The 20,161-nt window shown below is 45.0% G+C and overlaps 1 protein-coding gene across 2 annotated transcripts in view; it reads left to right on the forward strand.

Moving 5' to 3' along the window:
- CLCN4 (chloride voltage-gated channel 4) overlaps positions 1 to 20,161 on the forward strand; it is a 47,491-nt gene that overhangs the window by 1,001 nt on the left and 26,329 nt on the right. The window contains exons 1-3 of one of the 2 annotated variants that reach the window (XM_075095329.1): positions 2,326 to 2,412; positions 14,337 to 14,488; positions 14,825 to 14,924. In XM_075095329.1, the coding sequence (XP_074951430.1) occupies positions 14,345 to 14,488; positions 14,825 to 14,924 (244 nt within the window). In that variant the 5' untranslated portion in view covers positions 2,326 to 2,412; positions 14,337 to 14,344. Of the gene's footprint in view, positions 1 to 2,325; positions 2,413 to 14,336; positions 14,489 to 14,824; positions 14,925 to 20,161 lie in introns of those variants that run through there. The other variant, XM_075095320.1, reaches the window with a different exon arrangement.

Consider the following 20,161-nt stretch of genomic DNA (forward strand, 5'->3'; position numbering starts at 1 on the left):
TTCCTGAGGCCACTCAATTGATTAAGTATTTGCTTCCGATGATACCAAAGAGTAAAGTTGATTTGTTTTTGGAATCTGTAAATGTCAATTAAGTGATTTGCTTGCATTTTGGAAAATCTCAGTATTCTTGGAATTAAAAGCTTCTTAGGAGCTGTTTCTGGCTTCTTATGATTTCTTATAATCTCTTAAATTTGTACATACGCATCGAGGCATTTGGAATCACATTTTATATTGAGAATTAGGTATTCTGTCCCTTTTAGTTTGTTTGCAGTTAGACCATCCAGCTAAGAATACGTGTTCGGCAGTGACTTGATGAGTTCAGCTGTGGTAAGAGAAGAGAAAACTAAGGATCTAATTTAGGAAAAACTGTTGAGGAAAAAAATGGGAGATTGAAACCCTTGTGCTGATTTGGTTAGTGCACAAAATTACTGTTCGCTGTCTAGGACTTGGCGTTTGTGTTACAGAGAGTGTCTTGTGGCAGAGAAGTTCCTAGGTATAGATGCTTGTGTCTGACCAGCTAACTGCTGCTTGATGTTTTCCATGTTCCCCCCTCATAAACTGATTAAGGAAAATTCCAGATGGCATTATCAAGAAAATAAATTAAGTGCTCAGTGTTGGTTTAACTTCCTCCACAGAATTCAATTGGCCTATTAATACTGATTTTAATGGGCGCAAAGAACAGACGCTGGCAGGAAGTTAGGGCTTCCATCACTTTTCCACACTTCATTGACATGGTTAGGGTAGGCCTGATGCTCTTACCGATCCGTGACGATGAAGAACTGTGATCTGCCGTGCTGTGTATGAAGGGCATCCTCAAACCTCTTCTCTAAAGGCATGCTTCTCACTTCAGAAAGGTGTGGGAACTTCAGGTGGAGCAAGTGAAGGATTCAAATTTAATAATAAAATCCGTATGCGGAGTCGGCATCAGAAATAAGGAGTGCCAGAACGTTCTTCCACTCACAGACAAGATTTGGAGGAGTTGGGTAGCCATTCTGGAAAAAAGGTTTTGGACACCCTGTACCAACTGGCTTGCTTGGCTAGGTTGGGCTGCCCGCTTAGCGCATCCATAAATACCTGCTCAGACACACGGGGACAGAAAGGTCTCCCAGAACTGCCTGCCTTCGAAGTGAGCGGAAGTCGCGCATGTGCCTTTGGTCAGTCACCCGTGGATATTTTTGTGTGTGTCCTTGCGCAAGATCTCCCTCTACCTAGCTGTTGCATCTGCTTGGCCATACAAAGCACATCCCTGGATTCCCTTAAGGGGAAAACCAGTCTGCACAATATTCAAATATGGGAAAGTGAGCAGTAAGGTGTGAACGTCCTGAAATAAAACACATTGCACATGTGCGAACATGTACGAGATCTTCACAAAGAACGGTTACAAGCTCTGCCTTGGGGAACGCGATCCTAGTGGCTTGTACAAAATTCATACAATCAGAACTTGGAAATTATTATTTTGTTGTAGAACTCAAATACATTGTAAAGTACAATAAAATGCTTTTTAAGGAAAAAAAAACCAAAATCAATCCCAAACAAAAATCCCCAACCAAACTGCGTCCCCCCCAGTTCCCCAAATAGATGGTTCTGAGGTGTGAAAGGCTAATTGCTTTTTCACCTTTTTTTTAATGAAACATTTTAGAATGTTTTAGTTTTTAAATATTTGATGGGAAAACTTAAGCAGATGTTTTGAAAAGGAAAGGTAGGCTGGCATATAGGAGAGGATCTTTCAAGCAGTGGCGGTTGCATTGAAGAAAAGGCAGAAGGCTGCAAGTGGAGCGATGGGTGGATGGACAGAGGGCGGGGAGAATGAAGCAGTGAAGATAACAGGGATGAAACCTATGAGGTAAGCTTGCAAAGCTTGAATATGACACGGAAGATGGAGAGAAGTCAGTCTGGATAAGCTTGAAATGGAGCACCGTGAGAAGGAAAAATGCAAGGGATGGTGAAATTGTGGTTTGCCTCATTTCCAAGCTGCTGTGATTACCTATTTCATAAAGATGAAAGAAAATGTGACACCTTGGCATTGTTGCAGAGCCAGCAGGAATGCTTCTTGGTTTGCACGCAGCATACTTGCTATGCTTTTGCTTGTGAAAAATGAGATTGTGGTTGCAAAAATAATCCACAAACACTTTTAAAAATAATCAGGTTAGGGGGGGAAAAAAGCAGCACGTGTTCTGATGGTGACCGAGTAGGTAGGGCAGGGTAAAGAGGCTTGCGGTTTAATCCTGTGGGATTACAGGCTGGTCCGTCTCCCCTGTCCCCGTCCCCTATCAGATATGCTATAGAGGGAGGATGCAGTCACATGATTGTTACTGCTTCCTCCCCATGACATCACTGCTTTTGCAGCCATACCACCCAAGAAAGGATGCTATTAAAATCTTTGGGACTGGGCTAAATGATGTTGCATTGCAGGTAAGCAACGTAATTCTTCAGAAAATTGATTTGCCGCTTGTTCGCGTGCTGCTGTCCCAGAGCTCCAGCTCTGCTGGGCAGTTTCTGCTGGAAAATAAAGCGGCACAGTTTCTCTGCAGGCAGAGGGTTTGCAGGTGCAGAGGCTGCCTGCTGGCTCTGCGCTGAGCTCCAGGCTGACATCCCCAGCAGAAATGCTGCCAGATGGAGCTTTAAAGCTGAAGAAGGCCCTTTGTCCGTCGCTTTTGCTATGGCTCCTTCGGGTGCCTGCTGAATTCTGTATTTACGTGAGCAGCCATCATCATCCAGTCGTGTGGAGAGAGAGCAGCGATACTGTTTTGCTTGCATTCCTTGCTTTTTCCTTTTTTTTTCTGGATGCCTAAGGGAAGTTGTTGTTGTACAGATAGATATGTCTGAGCTTATAAAGGAATGAGGATTAACTTGCTTAGGGGGTTCGTAGATGTATTTGGGGAAAGAGGCTTTTCCTTTATTGTTAATTTTTGCTGACGGGGTTTGAAAGTACTGAGTCCGGCAGGTTTCCTGCAGAATTTGCTGTAGTGTAAGGGAGGTTTTGCTTGTCGCCCAACAGAAGCACGAAAAATTATTTTCCAGAACAGACATACAAGATGACAAGCAGATTTTTACTTCTTACACAAAATGCCGATCACCAAAAGGCTGAAAAATCCATGCTAAACTGCTTTTTTGGACGGTTGGTTTTATATAAGCAAAGTCCAGACTCTGTTCTCTTTTCCTGGTGTGGGTGTTTATGCACTCTATACAAATATATGAAGGCATCCATTTGTGGAGAGAAAAAATGGTGACCCTTCTGTGGCAGGGTTTTTCTGTATTGCTTTTTTAATATAACTTAGGGGGTTTTAAAACACCTTATTCCTTTTAAAAATTATTCTAATACAAATGCTAGACTGCAAGAAGCTAAATTAATTTTTGAGCTTATACTAGTCAGGAAAATAAAATTACACCTTTTTTCTTTTTTAAGAGTTCTGATAAATAATTCTGTGCCTTTGCCAGAGAACGGAGGATGACTCAGCTGCAGCTTCATCACAGACAGAGTGTCAGGTGACTTTTCACTCCTAGTCTGCAGGAAGTTTCTTATTCTTGAAAACCCTGTTCATTTTTCCAATAAATTTTTCCCTCTATTATAAAAATCTGAAAATTTGGCAGGCCTGGGGTGTCTGTGTGCTCACCCGTACGCTTGTGGGGGGAGATTTTGGATCTCCTGTGCTGAAGGAGGTTGTTTGTCCTAGTGAAAGGTGAATTCTGGTGTCCAGCGATTGTGTATTGCGGTAGTGTCAGGCTCAGAAAATAATGGGGGGGGGGCAGGGGAAGTGTGTAATGAGTCACTGAAATAAAGTAAGGCAGGTTCTTCAAAAACAAAAAGAAAAATACATTTCAACTTTATTTTTCTCCAGCAGAACCTTTGGTTTTTTTTCCCAAGACTGAGCCTCAAAAGCGATATAAATCCAAACCCGGCACTGTATGAGGTGGCAGGAGGGTTCCATCCTACAGCGCCCGTCCTGGGTCTGCTCTCCTGGCTCCTTCTGAAGTCAAGGCTGGGTCAGCTCTCTCCAGCCCTGGGTGTGAGTTGGGCCGTGCTCTTGCTCACCAGGCGCACCGAGGCTTGGCTCTTTGCCCACGCGAAGTGCACAGCAGGGCCGCCACGCATGGGTTTTACAGGCGCAATGGGTTCCCCCCCTACCCTGGATTGTATCTGAATGCGCTGAGGAAATGCGTGCGGGTCTCCCAGTTTGTCAGGCATCTTTTGTGCAAAAAAAGACAAGGCGCCAGCTGTAAGCGTATGCTGCGGCAACTCAGAAATTCGGGACTTCAGTCCTTTAACAGTTATTTAGTGTAAAAGGGTGGTCCTGAAACATCCCCAGCTGGAGGGCTCTCTGCACGTGTCAGGGTCTGCCTTCTCAAAAGCAGTGGCTGGTAGCTTTTGAAGAAGGACTGGAGGAGGGGAAGGGGATGGTGTTGGATGGGAGCGTTTGCCCCGGGATTGGGTCCTTCCTGTCTGCCTGGAGCAAACAGGCTCTCTGGAGCGCCACAACCTCCCAGGTCTGGGAGCTGCTTCATCACAAAGCCATTATTTGCTGGGCTGGAGGGGAAGGTGAGCGGCATCGTGACTGTAGCCTAGCGCTTGTGCGGGGGCAAGGGGGAGGCTCCCAACCCCCCACATCACCCATGGTTCAGGGCCATCTCATGTGCGTTGATGATCAGTGTTGTGTCGTGTGAGCGTCTCAGGTCTGACTGGCTCTCAGCACGGCGCACGACCCCCAAACAGCGATGTAGTGCCTGTAGGTATCAGCCCTTTTCCAATTTGCTTTTGCCATGAGGCTACCACTTGCAGGGTGCCCAAGGGGGGTATGTGTGTGTGTTGATTCTTCCATTTAGTGAAATGGAATCAGGTCGTAGAGTAGGACTCTAACTCATCTGCGTGTGTGTGGCATGCATACGCACCAGGCATCGGGTTTCCTCAGACGTCTTCACCTCTCGTCCAGCACAACCAAAAAAATCACACAAGGTCGTTACTGCCAAAAGAGAAATTCTGGCAGGGTTAAGGTAGGCTGCTATTCCTAAAACACTTTTAACATGTTGCTCTCAAACATCATCCCAAGGAAAAGGGTTCCCCGTCTGGCAGGTGGGGGAGCTCCTTCTCGGCGGTATGAAGTAAATCATTTGTAACCGTGCAGCCCATCGGCACCAAATGCAGCAGTAAAAATCAGTGCTCTGCGAACAGGAAAACATTACCCTCCACCTGTGTGAAAATGACTCACTGGCCTCCACTCAAATCGTGAGAAGCGACATGCTAGAACAGCTTAATGGCTTTTCTACTGCAGATTTATCAGCTTTAAGCTGAAAGCTTAAAAAGGTTTTCAGCAAGAGGTGCATTTAATGCCATTGAACACCCCATTTAAGGAGAGAGCTGTTTAGGAGTAACTATATACCAGGGCATTTCCCTTCTGACAGTGTAACTTTGTTCTCTCTGAATATATTTGTCTTTTTTGCAGTCCAAGAACCATTCTCCACCCCCCTCCCAGCCTGAATCCTTTCATTTTTCTGAGTGAGGAGACAAAGAGCAGTGCTGAAAACCCAAACCCGGTGCTGCAAAGTTCGAGCGTGTATATGGCGCAGGGCGGAAAACTGTACAGCACCCCTGATCCTTCAGCCTTGGCTTGGAGCTCTGTGACAGTAGAAACAGCTGCTCCAGGAGGGAAATTCCCTCTCTTTTTTTGGGAGGAAGGGGACTAGAGGGAAATCAAGAATAGAAACTATACATGCTGCCACACTGGTAGCCTGATTTCCAGTCTGTCTTGTCTTCTGAAGCTTTGTTCCTTACCCCAGATGCTGAAGGGTTTTTGAATGTTACCTAATCAATCTTGTTTCCTTCAAGAAGCAAGGGTGTGCAGGGTTGATGCAGGCCCACAGGACTCGTCTGCCCAAGCTGATGGGCTCTTAGCAGAAGGGCATCCTTTAAGAAAGATGTTTCAGCTCAGTTTGAAAACTGCAAATGGATGTCCCAGAGCCAACAACGCTTCCCTCCTGCTTTTTCCACAGCCCAACATCAACGCTAACAACTAAATTTATTGGAGGGACCTTTAAGACTCCCTAGAAACAGAGAAGTGAGTTTAGCATTTTTTAATAGAGAGCGATCATGAGTTATGTGAGTGCAAAAATTCCACTTGGAACTCACAGGGAAAGAGCTGGGATTTTTTTTTTCCTCTTCCTTTTCTGACATAACTCAACAGCTGAACTAAGTTTGCTCAGACTTTCCAAGAAAGCTCAAATGAAGACCAGACACACGATATTTCATGCTGAAAGGAACTGGCTACAAAAGGGAGAGTCGTCCCAGGAAGGAGTGGGGAGCAGGATGCCGGGGCGAGGTGCCCTCTCTTGGAGGGGTGCGCTCCTCAGGGGAAGAGAAGCGTGGTGAGCCAGGGGCGTCCTGGGAGGAGAAAAGGAGGAGAGGGAGTCAGGCCGTGTCCAAAGGGCCGGGAAGCGCTGATGGTTGGTTACCAGCTCCCGGGGTGCACTGGTGTGCCCCATGTCCCCCCATGCCTCTCTTTGCCTGCGCTCCCGGCCGGCCCTGTTATCTCCTTGTGCTTGCCCTGTGAGCACGTGTGGTGGCTGAGGAGGGGCGGTTGGAGGCTGTGGTTTGGTCTGGAGGACCCTTTTGTGCTTCAATTTTCTGCCATTTATCCCAAATGTTCCCTCCCACCTTCCCCTTCTCTCCCAGGCCCTCTCCCCTGTGATCTGGTGCCCTGTGTTTTTTGAGCTCTGCTGTGGCTTCATAATTTTTTCCATAGAGGTTAGTCAGGGTAAAGCTGCACATCAAAGATGTGACTGTATTTAGCTTGCCCACAGTATCATAGCAGGAAACTCCTTAATATGCGGGGGGGGGGGGGGGGGGGGGCCATACAGTAGAATGCTGCAATATTTTACAGCGTTTCTGATACCGCAGCCTGCCTGCGCTCGTAAGACAGGAGGCTGAGGGTTTGCAGTGCTATCTACTGATACATGGGGACTGCACAATTAGTCCCTGAATTGGAATAAAAGCATTTGCCAATTTTAACATCCCATTTTCCCTCTGGATTTTCCCAGTTTAACTATTCTCCACTTTTTTACATGCACATTATATTTCAGGAAAAGGCCTGTAATTGAGTTCAGTGTTTTCTTATTTTTCCCGGAGCCTCAACTTTGCTCCGATCCAAGGCCATTTTAATGTTTTTTATGAAACACCATCATTAAGACAGGTGGTCAATAAATCAATGGCTTGTTCAGTCTGAGGCTTCTAAGGTGAATAGTCTTAAATTGCCCATGGATATTTTTCAACCTGCAGAAACCTCGTCTTTCAGCCTGCTTTCTTTTGCTGAAGACATCTTCCTTGTGATATCACCACCCAACAGCATCTTACTTCTTGTTCAGAAGAATGTTTCATAACCTTTTACCTGCACCCTATATCCTGTAGGGTGCAATGTCACATTGCCGTTTCTAGATCGCCTTCTACGAGGTGTGGTGGGTGGTGGAAGGGGGAATTACATCCACCCTGCTTTGTCTTCTTGGCTCCAGGCTGAACAGACCTCATCCTCCCACCTCTCCCCGAAAGACGTATGCCCCAAATCATCCCTCTGTACTTTTCATTCGCCTCTTTCCAGCTGATCCCGTTAATAATCTTGCTTTGAGGCCTGGGTGGAGAGTGCTCTGCATCCATCTCTGCAACTAGGTCTAAATCCCTTGGGATGGGGTGTGGGTGGGTGCTGGCAGAGTACCTGCCTCTCAAGACAAGGTGCCTTTGCTCGACACATCACACTGAGCAGTTAATGGCCATCAGGCTGGGGCACCATGCTTGGCTGTTTTGAGAACGTGGTACTAGGAAGGGTCGATACAAGTACTAAGGGCATAGAGAGTGGCAAATTATCCATCAGCACAAAGAAGTCTTGTGGTGGTTGCCAGTTAGTAAACTAGTAAGGTTGCATTGCTCGTTACTCTGTACTATGGAAAAATAAATTCCAGGGTTTTTCAGAGCCCACATGCTTCTTCGTTTGTGCAGTACATGCTGCCACATCGCTTCATATGAGCACAGATCAGGTCGGTGCCATGCTCAGCTCCAGTGGGGTCATCATTGAAATGACCGTGAATCATTTAAAAAGTGTTGTGTCTGGAGTAGTGTCACCCTGTTTTCTCATTGCATGTATATTGGTACCAGAGCATAGAAAAGCACTGAGATGTACTGTTATTCTGCTTTTTTGTGTTGGCTAACTCACGCCACGTTTGGAAGAGATGGAACAGATGATGCTTTGGATGCCCTGGAAAACTTATTCCACACAAATGTGAATTGAGGAACTTGGCACAGGCCTTCAGGCCTCTGCTTTCTTCCCCCCGCCTCTTGCCACATTCCCTTCTACCTTATGCGATAGCAGAGGAGTCACTGAAGAGAGGCACATTTTGCTGCCTGCATGCTGTTATGTTTCACACAGTAACCCCCCCCGCTACTGTCTTCAAGGAAAACAGCATAAAGATGAAAGCACGTAGGTGAATATTTATCTGCTAGAAACATTTGAAGTGTTGAAGTAATTCAGTAACTGTGATCTGTTGAAAGTAACTCGAAACCAGCTGGAATCGCATTAAAAAGCGCACTGCCTGCCTCCATGCAACGCGTCCAATTAAAACAGAAAACAGGATGAGGAGAACGTAGCATGGAACTAGCAGGTTTAGTAGCAGTAGGCCAGGGCCAAGACTTTTCCTTTGATGGCTGTTCAGCTAGTTGTTTCCCATTGGTATACTTTTCAGCTTCTTTGAACCATGGGATGTTTTGGTCTGTGCTTGCCATGTCAAATATGTTTCAGATCCAATCAGTCAGTCAACATAATACCTAGAACGTCAGTTCACTGATAGAGCTCTTTGAGCTGTGGCTTTTACGTTTGCACATGCTGTAACAATGCTATAAAGCTGAGAGGTTGTCAACATTTCCACTGTAAGGGTAATTTATTGCTCTTCTATAAAACTTAGCTCCAAGCTGCAGTGTATTGTACAGCCGGTCTGAAGCACACGATGAGTTTACACAATGCGAGACCTGCAGAAAGAACATGACCTGAAATATGATAATAATACTACCTTTTGGTTCTTTAAAAATAACAAAAACTGAGTAAACATAACAGAAGAGATCCGCAGTCCATGCGATACCTGCTGTGCTTGTTGGCGTGTCCCAGCCCGCCGGGGTGCGCCGCTTGTTGTGTTCGCACCCAGCTTCTGTAGGTTTTTTGCACTAATCTCTTCTTTGCTTTCTTTACATAGCAGGCTTCATCGATTACTTAAAAATTATCTGGCTTCCTGCAGGCCTTGCAGGCTAATCTTTGGACTAGCTCTTTTGATCCTTACCTGTTGCTCTCACGCAACACCTCAGGTGTTTGGAGGGCAGCATCCCCGCCTGTCTGGCTTCAGAATATTGCACACCAAGCGTGCCTAGCTGGGAGATCTGGGACTGCACATGAGGTTGACCTGGCACAAGCTCTCTGGAAGATGTCTAGGGCTATGTGGCAACCCGGAGAGCCTCTGTCAAGAGGCACAATTGCCAGGCTAGCGCTATGAACTCTCTCATTTGTGAATCGATCCCTGCCAGGACCTTGCTCCATTTACAGGACCACTGTAGTCTGACATGGGTCTAAATCCAAGGAAATCTGCTAACCAAGCTCCAAGGAGGAACTCTTCTGAGTTCAGGAGGTATGTAGTTCAGTCAGATTTCTTTGCTTCCTTACTCAGCTTTTAGTGAGAACCTGTTTACAATTATTAAAGCAGAGTGTTGACAAAAACGTTCAGTTGTAGGTGTGCTAAGCTGTATAGTAAAAGTGAGCGCTCACTGTGAAGAGCTGAAGGAGGCACCCTACTGAATTGCAGGGAATAAGATGGCAGATGCAATTCAAAGTCAACAGAGGCAAAGCGATGGGGAAAAAGTCCCTAAGAGGCTACAGAATGATGGGCTCCAAACTGGCTGCTGCCTCTCATGGAGCATAGCAGACTGCTCACTGAAAATGTTGGATGTCTGCCCCAGGGAAAACAGGTGGAATGCCAGGAATTAGTAGGAGAAGAATAGGGGACAGGCAGGAAACCTTTGCCCTTACACAAACGGGCAATAGTGGAAAGGAGAGCAAGGACGTCTAAGTCATGAAACACCAAAGGGACCAAATACAAACAGTTACTCAGCAAGATTCAGCACCTTTCAGTGTATCTAAGCTCTGTCAGACTATGCAAATCTCTTAGATGCTCAGGTGTTAGGGGTAGCTGTGAGTTGCATTTGTTACTAATTCTGCATGTAATGGTATTGCAATGTTTTCTTTTGAATGGGTAGTGTTGGACTCATTTGATGAGATGTGGATGTCTACCTCTGACATCTCTTGGTAATCAGTGAAGAGAAACTAGCACTTCTGGGGAAACAATCTGTCTCATTCTAATGTAGATGTCTAAAATACATTAGATAAATTGCATCTGAAGAGAGTTTACCTCCCCTTATCGGGTATGAAAAGAGACTAGATTTTAGTGTCCAGAGTCTAGTGCAGATTTGTCATGCTAGGTGAGACAACTCGCACCACAAATGATGACTGCCATTGTCAGAGTGGATTACTGCAGTACATCTGGCTACAATTCATGTTTGAATGAGATCAATTTGCCTTTAACCTATGTGTATTAAATTAAAATATCTGCGACTGACTGACTTGTGTAAGGTTCTATTTCTGCTGGCATCTCTGAGAGGGCAAGTTAGCTTATCCTGAAATAAACCTTGTAGATTGTTTCAGATGTCAAAGTAAGGTGAGATAGATAAATGCAAAATAAAGTGATACTTCCGGTGCTTAGCGCTAGGAAATAAGATGGGAACTCTATAGTACTCAGTCCAAACGTGCTGTAGACAGGTGTTATTTGCAAGAATTGGGATTTGCTTAACCTGATATCACATTTCTGCTTTCAAGAGTGTGGTATCTGAAGTGAACTTTAAGGGTGATAATCATCCCACTAACTGTGATTTCCAGGTATTGGTACGCTACCTAGAGTTCACAGTGTGTTTGCTTAGTCTTCCATAGCTCTGTGGTCTCTAGCACATTTTTCTCTCCCTGGACATGTTGTGTAGCACGTATTTTTTGGGTAGATTCAGGCTGAGATTGTAATTATCCTACATATTTGTGGTCTGGCTTGGTATTACCCACCACAATACTGTCATGTGCTGGGCATTGACAACATGCTTAAAAAGCTATTTTTTTATGTGATATAACTAGCATGTTGGGGAGTTTTCTTGTAGCGTTAAGGAAAGCTTGCCAACGCTTTCAGCACAAGAGTTCTCAGAAGTTTGTTTTTGTAGCGGGGGGGGCTGCCTTATGCAGGCAAGCAGTCCGAACTGCATGCTCTTTACAGGATCTTCTTTGCTGTATGGGAAGAATAGGTTGACGTAAACGATCTGCAGAATATCACAGCATTACAGATAACATCACGGTCTAATCCTTTCACCTCATTTCATCTTCCCGTTCTAGTCCTTGGTCATGGTTTACAAGACGCTGAACACAAGGTCCACTTGCAACTTCAGCTCCCTGGTGTCAGCCACAGCACCCCACCTTCAGGCTCTCATTTCCCTTAGCAGATGTAGGAGCGTGCTCTCATCCATTTGGCTAAGTTTCGCTATTCTCAATTGCCACTCAACTGCTGCTTTTTAAATCACCTCAATCCTGTGGCAGCTTATTCGTGCTCAGCAGCGCCATGTGGGACACCTGCTCTGCATTTGGTTTCCCTCCCTGGGCTGCGACTCCCTTGCTTGATTCTCTTTCAGACAAACGTGCCACAGTGCTTGGAGATTACTTGATTTCCACACTTAAAAGCGCTTCTATAGAATTATAATGGTGACCTGCTGGTTGCCTTGTAAGATAATGCTTTTCTCAGCTGCTTGTGCTGAGCATATTGTCTGTGTCGTCCAAAAAGTCCAACCCAGTGGAGTGCAAAGAGCGGACACAGACAAAGCTGAGTATTCATGCTTGTTACATCCCTGAAGTCACCCCCGGGGAAAAAAATTAAATGGAGATGATTCAAGTAAAACAGTTGAAAATGGAGAGGAAATAAAGGGGGCTGAACAGAGCAGCAGGGTGTATGGACAGCTGATTAAAAGCTTATCTGCCACATTTTCGCCTGATCCAATACAGAATTGGGAAGTCTCCTCACAGATCCGAAGATCCAAATTCTTTACTTGTGAAATCTCTGTTTCTGTACCTGACAGAGGAAAGTCGGTAGCAGTTGTTAGTACCGTGTTGGTGACCTGCAAAAGTTGTCTGGTGTCTGTCAAGGAGCTACAGGCTCTGCAGGGTCAGTTCTTTAACACCTCTAAAGTCTGTGTCTGTCCCCATTTACATTTATGTGTTTACATGTGTTTTTTTTTCTCTTGTAACCCCCTGTTAAATGGTTTGGTTTTTTTTTTTAGGCTTGCCATTTCAGATTACAAACCCTAGGTACCTTCTGGAAGACCCTTTTCCCAGGCACATATTTCAGGATGGATGGGATTAATCACTCTTTAGAACAACACTTTGTTAAGTGATGTAGAAGCGCGCAGCAGCTTCCTCCAGCCACCCCAGCCCAGGACCCTCCTACCCGGCCACTGGAGCCCAGCCTGTGGACCCGGGGTCTCTGCCCACGCGGGGAGACGTGGCTGGCACTTTCCCGTGTGCAGGTTCAACCAGTGGCAAAGCTGAGCATGTGTCCCAGAGACACACACACAGTTAATAGCTCTTCAGTTAGTGTGAGTGGTGAGGTTTGTTTCTTGACATTGTCCCCATGTTTGCTTTGTCAGGTCTGTGCCTCTGTGTATTTTGTTTCTGGTTTCCCCCTTTTTCCCATAGTCTCCCAACTGACATAGTCCCTGATCGGACAACCTCACTGGAATAGACATTCTCACACTCCCACGTGCCCTCACCAGTGAGTGTGACTGACCAGGTTTGGTCCCCATCACCGCCTCCCTTATCATTTGCATCAGGTTTGTGTCCCTGTATGTTCTTGTTCACGGCTTCCTCCTTTTCTTCTTATCCCTTGTATTGAAAACGGTCCTTGACCAGATACTGTTCAAGAAGCAGGCACTCACCTGCCGCACACCATCTTCCTCTGTCTCTAGAGGCAGCCTAGGTGGTTCTTATAGTCCAGACACCAAACTTTCAGATGGCTGAAGTTAAGTTGGATGAATCCAACCCTATGTGTCTGAACTACTTCATTTAATAGATTCTTATGCTGCTAAAGACTCCTCTCTTTGAGAATGATGTCAGCTGTTTCTGCAGCTTGTCATATTAGTGACTGCTTTGGGACCTCACCTTGGAAGGAGGTAACAGTCACTTTTGCACCTAGCCAGGGGCTGCCGAGCTCTGTGTGGGAAAAAGGGGTACGGTGGTTTTTGGTTAACTTCTTCATGCTTTGCTTACATGGCTTGCATGAACAAGGTATAGTTTTCAGGGCTTCAGAGTGATGGACATGGATGTTTCTCTGCTTTCATAGCTGTAGTCTGTAAAACCAGAGAGCATGTCCCCAAAAACTTCTGGGCTGAAAATGTCCACTCAGCCTGTTGCCACACGCTAAGTGTATAGTATTTCACAGCCTACTTTGGTTTCCTTTTTAACTATCAAATGCTTCTGGTAACTGCTTGTTATATTTTGGGGACAGGTAGCTTTGTATTTCCTCTTGTGCTCTAACAGGACAGGTGGTGGCTGTTTCTCCCCCTGCTTTCTTAAAAGCAAATTTGGAAAGGTGTATAAGGGACAGAAGGTAACCACTCAGGTTCTTTGAAGAACAGTCCTGCTCCTAGCCCTTGAGAAGCAAACTTGAAGATACTGCATTTCCAGACCTGATGCAGAGCAGACATACTGTGGTCTCGAGCTTTGCCTTCTCTGGGCAGTGGAAGGAAAGCGGATCAATGCAGAGAGCTTTGAGCGTGCAGAACTAGGCAATGCTGCAATGTTATGACTAATGTTGCCATGTAAAATCTGCAATTCATGATGAATGGTAAACTCTAGTGTATTATCATTTGTTTTCTGAGCTGGTGACATTGCCTACTTGCTAATCTCCATGCAGGCAGGGAAATTCTTCTGACATGTGATCAGGATGTATCATTGCAGAGGAAGTCCAGAAACATGCTGGATTCTGGGGCTCTGTTTTCAGGAAAGATGGTATTTCTGCATGGGGACACTGTGCTTTTTGTATGTAAGCTGTTGAAGTAGTCTTCAGCAAAATACTTTTTCTAGTGGCAATGCATAGATTTCAGGAAGTGCCCACCAGGAGTGCTGACTCATGTTCTCTTGACTTTGTGGTTGGTGGAGGCATTTTGGAAAACTTGATTCTGAAATGTCTGGCAAAGCTCCTTGAATTCATTGACATACTTGGTTTTCCTCTACATACAGACCCTAATATGGTCAATGCAGGAGACATGAACGGTTCTGGCAACCTGATGGATTTTCTGGATGAGCCTTTCCCTGACGTTGGGACTTATGAAGATTTCCACACCATCGACTGGCTGCGGGAGAAATCTCGCGACACTGACCGCCATAGAAAGGTAAAGGTGTCGGGCTTTGATGGAGCCCCCTGGGTTACAGCCATGCTGGTGGCGAGAAAAACAAGCCGTTTCCCAGAATTATAGCTTCCTACCTTGTTGTATGGCTTGAGCAGGACTTCTAAAAATATGGATGTGGTTACATCTTGGGTTTTTAAGTATGAAAGGGCAACTTACTCAGCAGAGCACCTCTAGAGAATGATTTGGACTGGGGGGATTATAGAGTAGAGATATTGCATACACTTTCTAGGAGGTTAAATACTTTTTGTTTTAAACATTATACACTAAAACGACATCAGCCTGAATCAGCATCATGTCTATATATATGTTAAATTTCAGATTACAAGCAAAAGTAAGGAATCCATATGGGAGTTCATCAAGAGTTTGCTGGATGCCTGGTCAGGATGGGTTGTAATGCTTCTCATAGGACTGCTGGCAGGTACGTGTGTGTTAGCACTACAGTTATGCCCGGAACCATCTCACCCAAGTTTGCTGCAGTGCTGTCTGCTTCTCTTTTTACTTCATTGTCCCTCCACTGATGTTTCAAGCTAAAAACACAGCTATGCCTCCATGCAGTTGTAATGCTTAATAAAAATACCCACTTGCAAATCTCCTGCTGAGTGCTGACCTAGAAAAAATGCTATTCACCAGTAGAGGGATTTTTCTCTTGATTTTGGAAATATACATCTGAACGCTTTACGCTCGATGGACTACTCTGACTTTCTGAATCTTTGATTCACAGAAGTCAGTTTTATTGGTAGGATTTTTTTCTTCTTGTCTTCACATTAATTGTGAAAGTAGGTATTTTGATGTGGGGAAATGTTGGTTATGGGCACTCAAAGGGGGAGCTTTGTAAATTGCTATATCCACTGGGTTATTGTCTTTATGTATGTATGAAGGGAAAATACAGTTTCAGACTCAGCTTCAGATCTGCTTCCAGGCCAGACAGACATTACATATTGAACAGCCTGCTCAAACTCAGATGGCAGATTCATTAATTTCCCAAATTTCTCCTGTCTTCTGCTCAGTTTAGCACATCCTATAACTTGGAAAGCTGCACTTCTATTACCAAGTTGAAACAGCTGCCATTTTTTATGCTTTTTTGGTGATGTCAGGGTGCTCTTGTATCATGCTGCTTGGTAAAAGCATGATGTAAAGTTTCACAGTTTCCAAATGGTGTGAATTTCCTGCTTACCAGCTGCCAAGTTAACATGTTTATTACAGTTTGATCAGGAGCCTCAGAAGTAGTGGGGAAGTTCTTGAGAAAATGTTGCTGAATTGTTATTTCTTAGAGGTATACTTGTTTCCATGAAAGCTTTGATGGGAGAGTGAGAACAGAAGAGAGTCTGGTAGACTGTGGGCTATCAGGGCTGCTGAACCCTTTCTGAAGGCCAGGCAGGGCCTCATCTGGGATGGAGAATTCTGCTTGCAAATAAAGTTAGAGCAAGCCCTTGAGGGCCGTAGTGAACCTTCCACAAGCTGAGCAGTAATCCCCTCACTCATATACAGAAGGTGGTATACACTCACTCCCATTTCAGTACAAATATCCAGTAAGGTTTTGTCTGTACCAGTTTGCAATGAAACCTCATTCTGAAATCCTTGAGGTGTTGAAAGCCAGAGTTGCTGACCTCTGATAATCCCTAATGCTGGTACATCCAGTTTGGGAATGGAGGTGGAGGGTAAACTGCAGCTGAGATGCGTTAGCTTTTACAACCTTTACAATGACAAGGGTGCAGAGCAATGTGTTCTGCCTCAGAGTCAGATCAAATTAGTCTGTTTTTAAATTAGGGCAAGGACTCGTGAATCAGCTGGAAAACACAAATTACCCGCATGTTCATGATTTGGGCTGAACTCTAGACTTTTTCTGCCTGCTGTTGAAATGGCACATGTGCTCTGTGCCTCCAGTGTTCCTGGGACAGGGCAAAGATGGAGAGTCCCTATCTCAGCCTCAGCGACGGGTCAACACTCCTTTGATGAGTGGGGGGATTATTGATGAGTGGATGAGTTTTCTTAACCAGGTTTGGGGCGGGAGGAGGTGAGGTTGGTGGGGCAGTCAAGAGGGACTTCATGTCATTTCCCTCTCTGCTTGAAATATTGCCTGCTCAGAGAAGCTTGCCTGCCATGGGGACACCTGTATGATCACACAGGGTTGCGTTGACCAGCCTGGCTCCTCCATGGTCCCTCTTCTCCTGCTGAACAGGCAGAAGCTACCACTGCTCCAAGGGGAGCAGCCTGGCTCAGCTGCACGGATGCTGGGCAAGGTTTTGGGCAGCTGAGTCCAGGCATTACCAGAGGCAAGGAGAGGGGGTGGCAAGGAGTGGGAGAGGAGGAGGAAAGCAGCAGGATAAATAGCCAGGTGTGAAGGTCTTATAGAGCACCCTGCCCCTGCTGCCCCATTGCTGGGAATGGAGGACTGCAAGGTAGGACTATTGAGGAAGGGGATGGCAGGGGCCTCCACGTGTTTCCAAAGGCCCTTGGAAGGTTTACCTAAGACCAGGAGTTTCCAGTGAGCTTAACTGATCTAGAAGCCGAAATACCACCAACTTGGTCAACTGAATCTTTCAGGTTTTGCAAAATTTCAAAAGCTGCACCTCCACAGCCAGTGCAAGCTGATGTGGCCAAAAGTAGTAATCTCTGCCCTCTGGTGTCCCTACCATCAGGGCCGGTTGCCTTGTGCATGTGCAGCTGCACAGGGCGGTTGGATCTGAGAGCTGGTCTGGGAGAAAAAATGGGGTTTGTCCAGACTAGTTTTCAGTTGATCAGTGGACTCAGCAGGGTGGTCACCACAGGACCATTGCATTGATTGTATGCAAGCAATCAAAATATTGCTGACAGAAAGGAGCTGATGGAGGGAGGAAGGAGAAGACCATCCCGCCTGGCAGTAGCCCTTACTCATGTCATTTCTGGAGTGTCATTGGACCCACATCCTTCATTAGTCCCAGAAAAAGCATAGGGGGAAAGGGACCTCTAGAGGGGGTTTGCTCTGGCTTCCTGCTCACAGCAGAGCCAGCTTCAGAGTTAGAGTTGTATCTTTTGAGTAACATCAAAGTACATGAAGAATGTAACAGCAGCCATTTGGGATCAGACCAAAGTTTCATGAGCGAGTGTACACACCTAAACTAGCCTGAGCAGAGCCCCTCACTGTCACCACAGTCTGACACGTAACACCATGAATGCTGTTTGGTGTGGAGATCAGATGAAAACTGCTCACAAGATGCTCCAGACAAAGGTACTGAGTACTACCTGGGCCTCTCTTAGTCAGAAAGTTTGCATGCTTTCTGGAGAAATACAAAGAAATATTTAGGGAAATAAGCCTAAAAATTTTGGGAGTGAGAGCCAAATTTTTAGTTTTTAAGGAATTCTGAGTTTTCACTTTGCCCATCCTGCCTGCAAACCAGTGGCCATCCCTCAACCTAGCCTTTACTAGCCAACTGAAGGTATGTGCTACTTATAGAGGATCAACAAAAGAGTCTGTGTTTTTTAAAGCTATGTGACAAAAAGTACTATTGTAACAATACTGGAATGCTCCGGTACTGCAGCTGGAGGTGCAAAAGTCCCCTCTGTAATTCAGTGTCATGCCACTTGGGTGATAGAGTTTTCTGGCACAGGTGCATTGGGAAAAATATGTTTTCACAGCAAGTTTTTAGCATTCTCATTAGGGCATTGTAAAGGATGAGTGTTGGCTGTCATCAACCAAAGGAAAAGGAGGTAAAACGCTAATATCTAAAAGGAAGCTCAGCATTTCTTGGCTTTGGAGTACCTCATTATTTTTCATTCTTGGCAGGAGGTTACATAGAAGAGGGAACAAGTTCAGTGCCTGTGATGGAGAAGTAGGGAAATAAACTCCTGCTATATTGCAGAGGTGCACTGATGTGTCTAGACAGCCATGGTAAGCACCAGAAATTAAAGGCTTGACTTTCTGAGATGCTGAACGCTCTGCAACTTCCATTAATTTTCACTTAAAGTTGCAGAGTTTCAGAACTTGGAAAAATTCTAGCCCTGGTCACTTGGCTTGTGAAGCATTAACTATTGCAGTATTATCCTGTAAGATTTTCTTCTCTGTAAAGCATGTAGCGTTTTCCTCTTTATGTGGATTCCAAAGCATTTGGCAAAAGGGATTTTCTTCTAGAGGCATATTTTCCTAGAAGTGCTGTGCTGCACGTGAGCTTGTTTTATTACAGAACTGAATGTTTCTCCCTCACTCTGTTTATTAACATTTTTTGGGAAAAACATTCAAAAACCTGCCTTCCTTTGCACCTTCTGCTAGGTAGCATTAATAATCAATTGGCTGATTAAGTGTGATTTGAGCTATGAAGGTTGGGGTAACTGCAGAGGATGATATCGATCCATCAAGAGACGCAAAAGGCAGAGTGTTTCGTGCTCATGGCCAAGGCCTGAGGATTCTTTGTACTATTTCCTAAACGAAACAATAGCGTTTCATTTCAGAAGATTGGAGGAGAATTTAGAGTTTACTGCAAAACTCAGTAAGCTACGCATGCTGACATTCGTAGCCACGCAGTGATTTATCATCATCTAAGAATATGGTTCATTGTTTCCATAGAAACTTGGGAAAATGGAAAAGACTAAGCAAGAGAAAGCCAAGGTATTTGTGAAAGAAAACGGTACAGACATCGTTACTCCCAGCTGCGGCCTTATTTTTTTTTTTTGTGATCTTGTCTGGTGTATCTGTATATTTCTTCAGATTATTCCTATACAAAAAAAATTCTATCCTTCCTAAGGGAGTGACAAATATCCTCCTTATACTTCTGTGTAAGGCTCTGTGAACGCTTTTGGGGTTTTTCTGTTCTGTAGAATAAAAAACAGTTTACACATGCCTGAATTATTTGAAGTTTTGATTTTTTTCCTCTTTCACAGAAATGAAAACCAGAAAACTTTAGTTCCACTTCAAATAAACTTGCTCTTGAACCTACCTGTCTGCACCAGCTGCTAGGGGAAAGTGGGGGCAGCCCCCAGCCCTGCTTCATGTAATTACATTCTTAGCAGAGGCCACAAAGCTAAAAGTTTTGGAAACATAAAACCAAACCATTTTGCATTTTCCAAAACTTTTTTTTCCAGTGTTTTAGTCCTACTGAAATGCACCGATGAATTCTGTTCAAATTCATTACCGGTTTCCTGAGATTGTATTAATGATTACCAGTAAAAATGTTGTTGACTTCTGCTTTCCATGGTTTGCGAGAGGGCTTTGGAAAACGCTAAATGACTCTTTTATCAGCTGGTGGTTTAATACTTTCTAGAATGTACGGACGTCGGGAGCGAAGGCAGGTCTGCCTTTCTGTGTTCTGGCTGTTCCCAGCCTCCCCGTTCCTGCTGGTGTTGCGTTCGCGAGGACACATCTGCTCTGAGGGTGCTGGTGATTATTGCAGATGAGCAGATGTCTAGAAAAGCGGGTTTTCCTTTTTTGTGTCTGGCCACACCAGTTTTACTCTTGTCTGTGTCTGGTGGCCACCGGGTGTCACTGTAGCTCTATGTAATTACTGGGGAAAAACTGAAAGAAGTGTTAGTTTGGTACAGAGAGGATTTGAAGGATAATGTTATTCTGCGTGTTTGAATTGCTAATGAGCGTACACATCGGGAGTCTGATTCCGCTAAATTCGTATGTCAGAATTAGGCATCCGTATTGTTTCTCTACTGAAATCATTCTTCTAAAAGGTTGCT

This window comes from Phalacrocorax aristotelis, chromosome 1, assembly GCF_949628215.1.
Source record: "Phalacrocorax aristotelis chromosome 1, bGulAri2.1, whole genome shotgun sequence".
Taxonomy (NCBI): domain Eukaryota; kingdom Metazoa; phylum Chordata; class Aves; order Suliformes; family Phalacrocoracidae; genus Phalacrocorax; species Phalacrocorax aristotelis.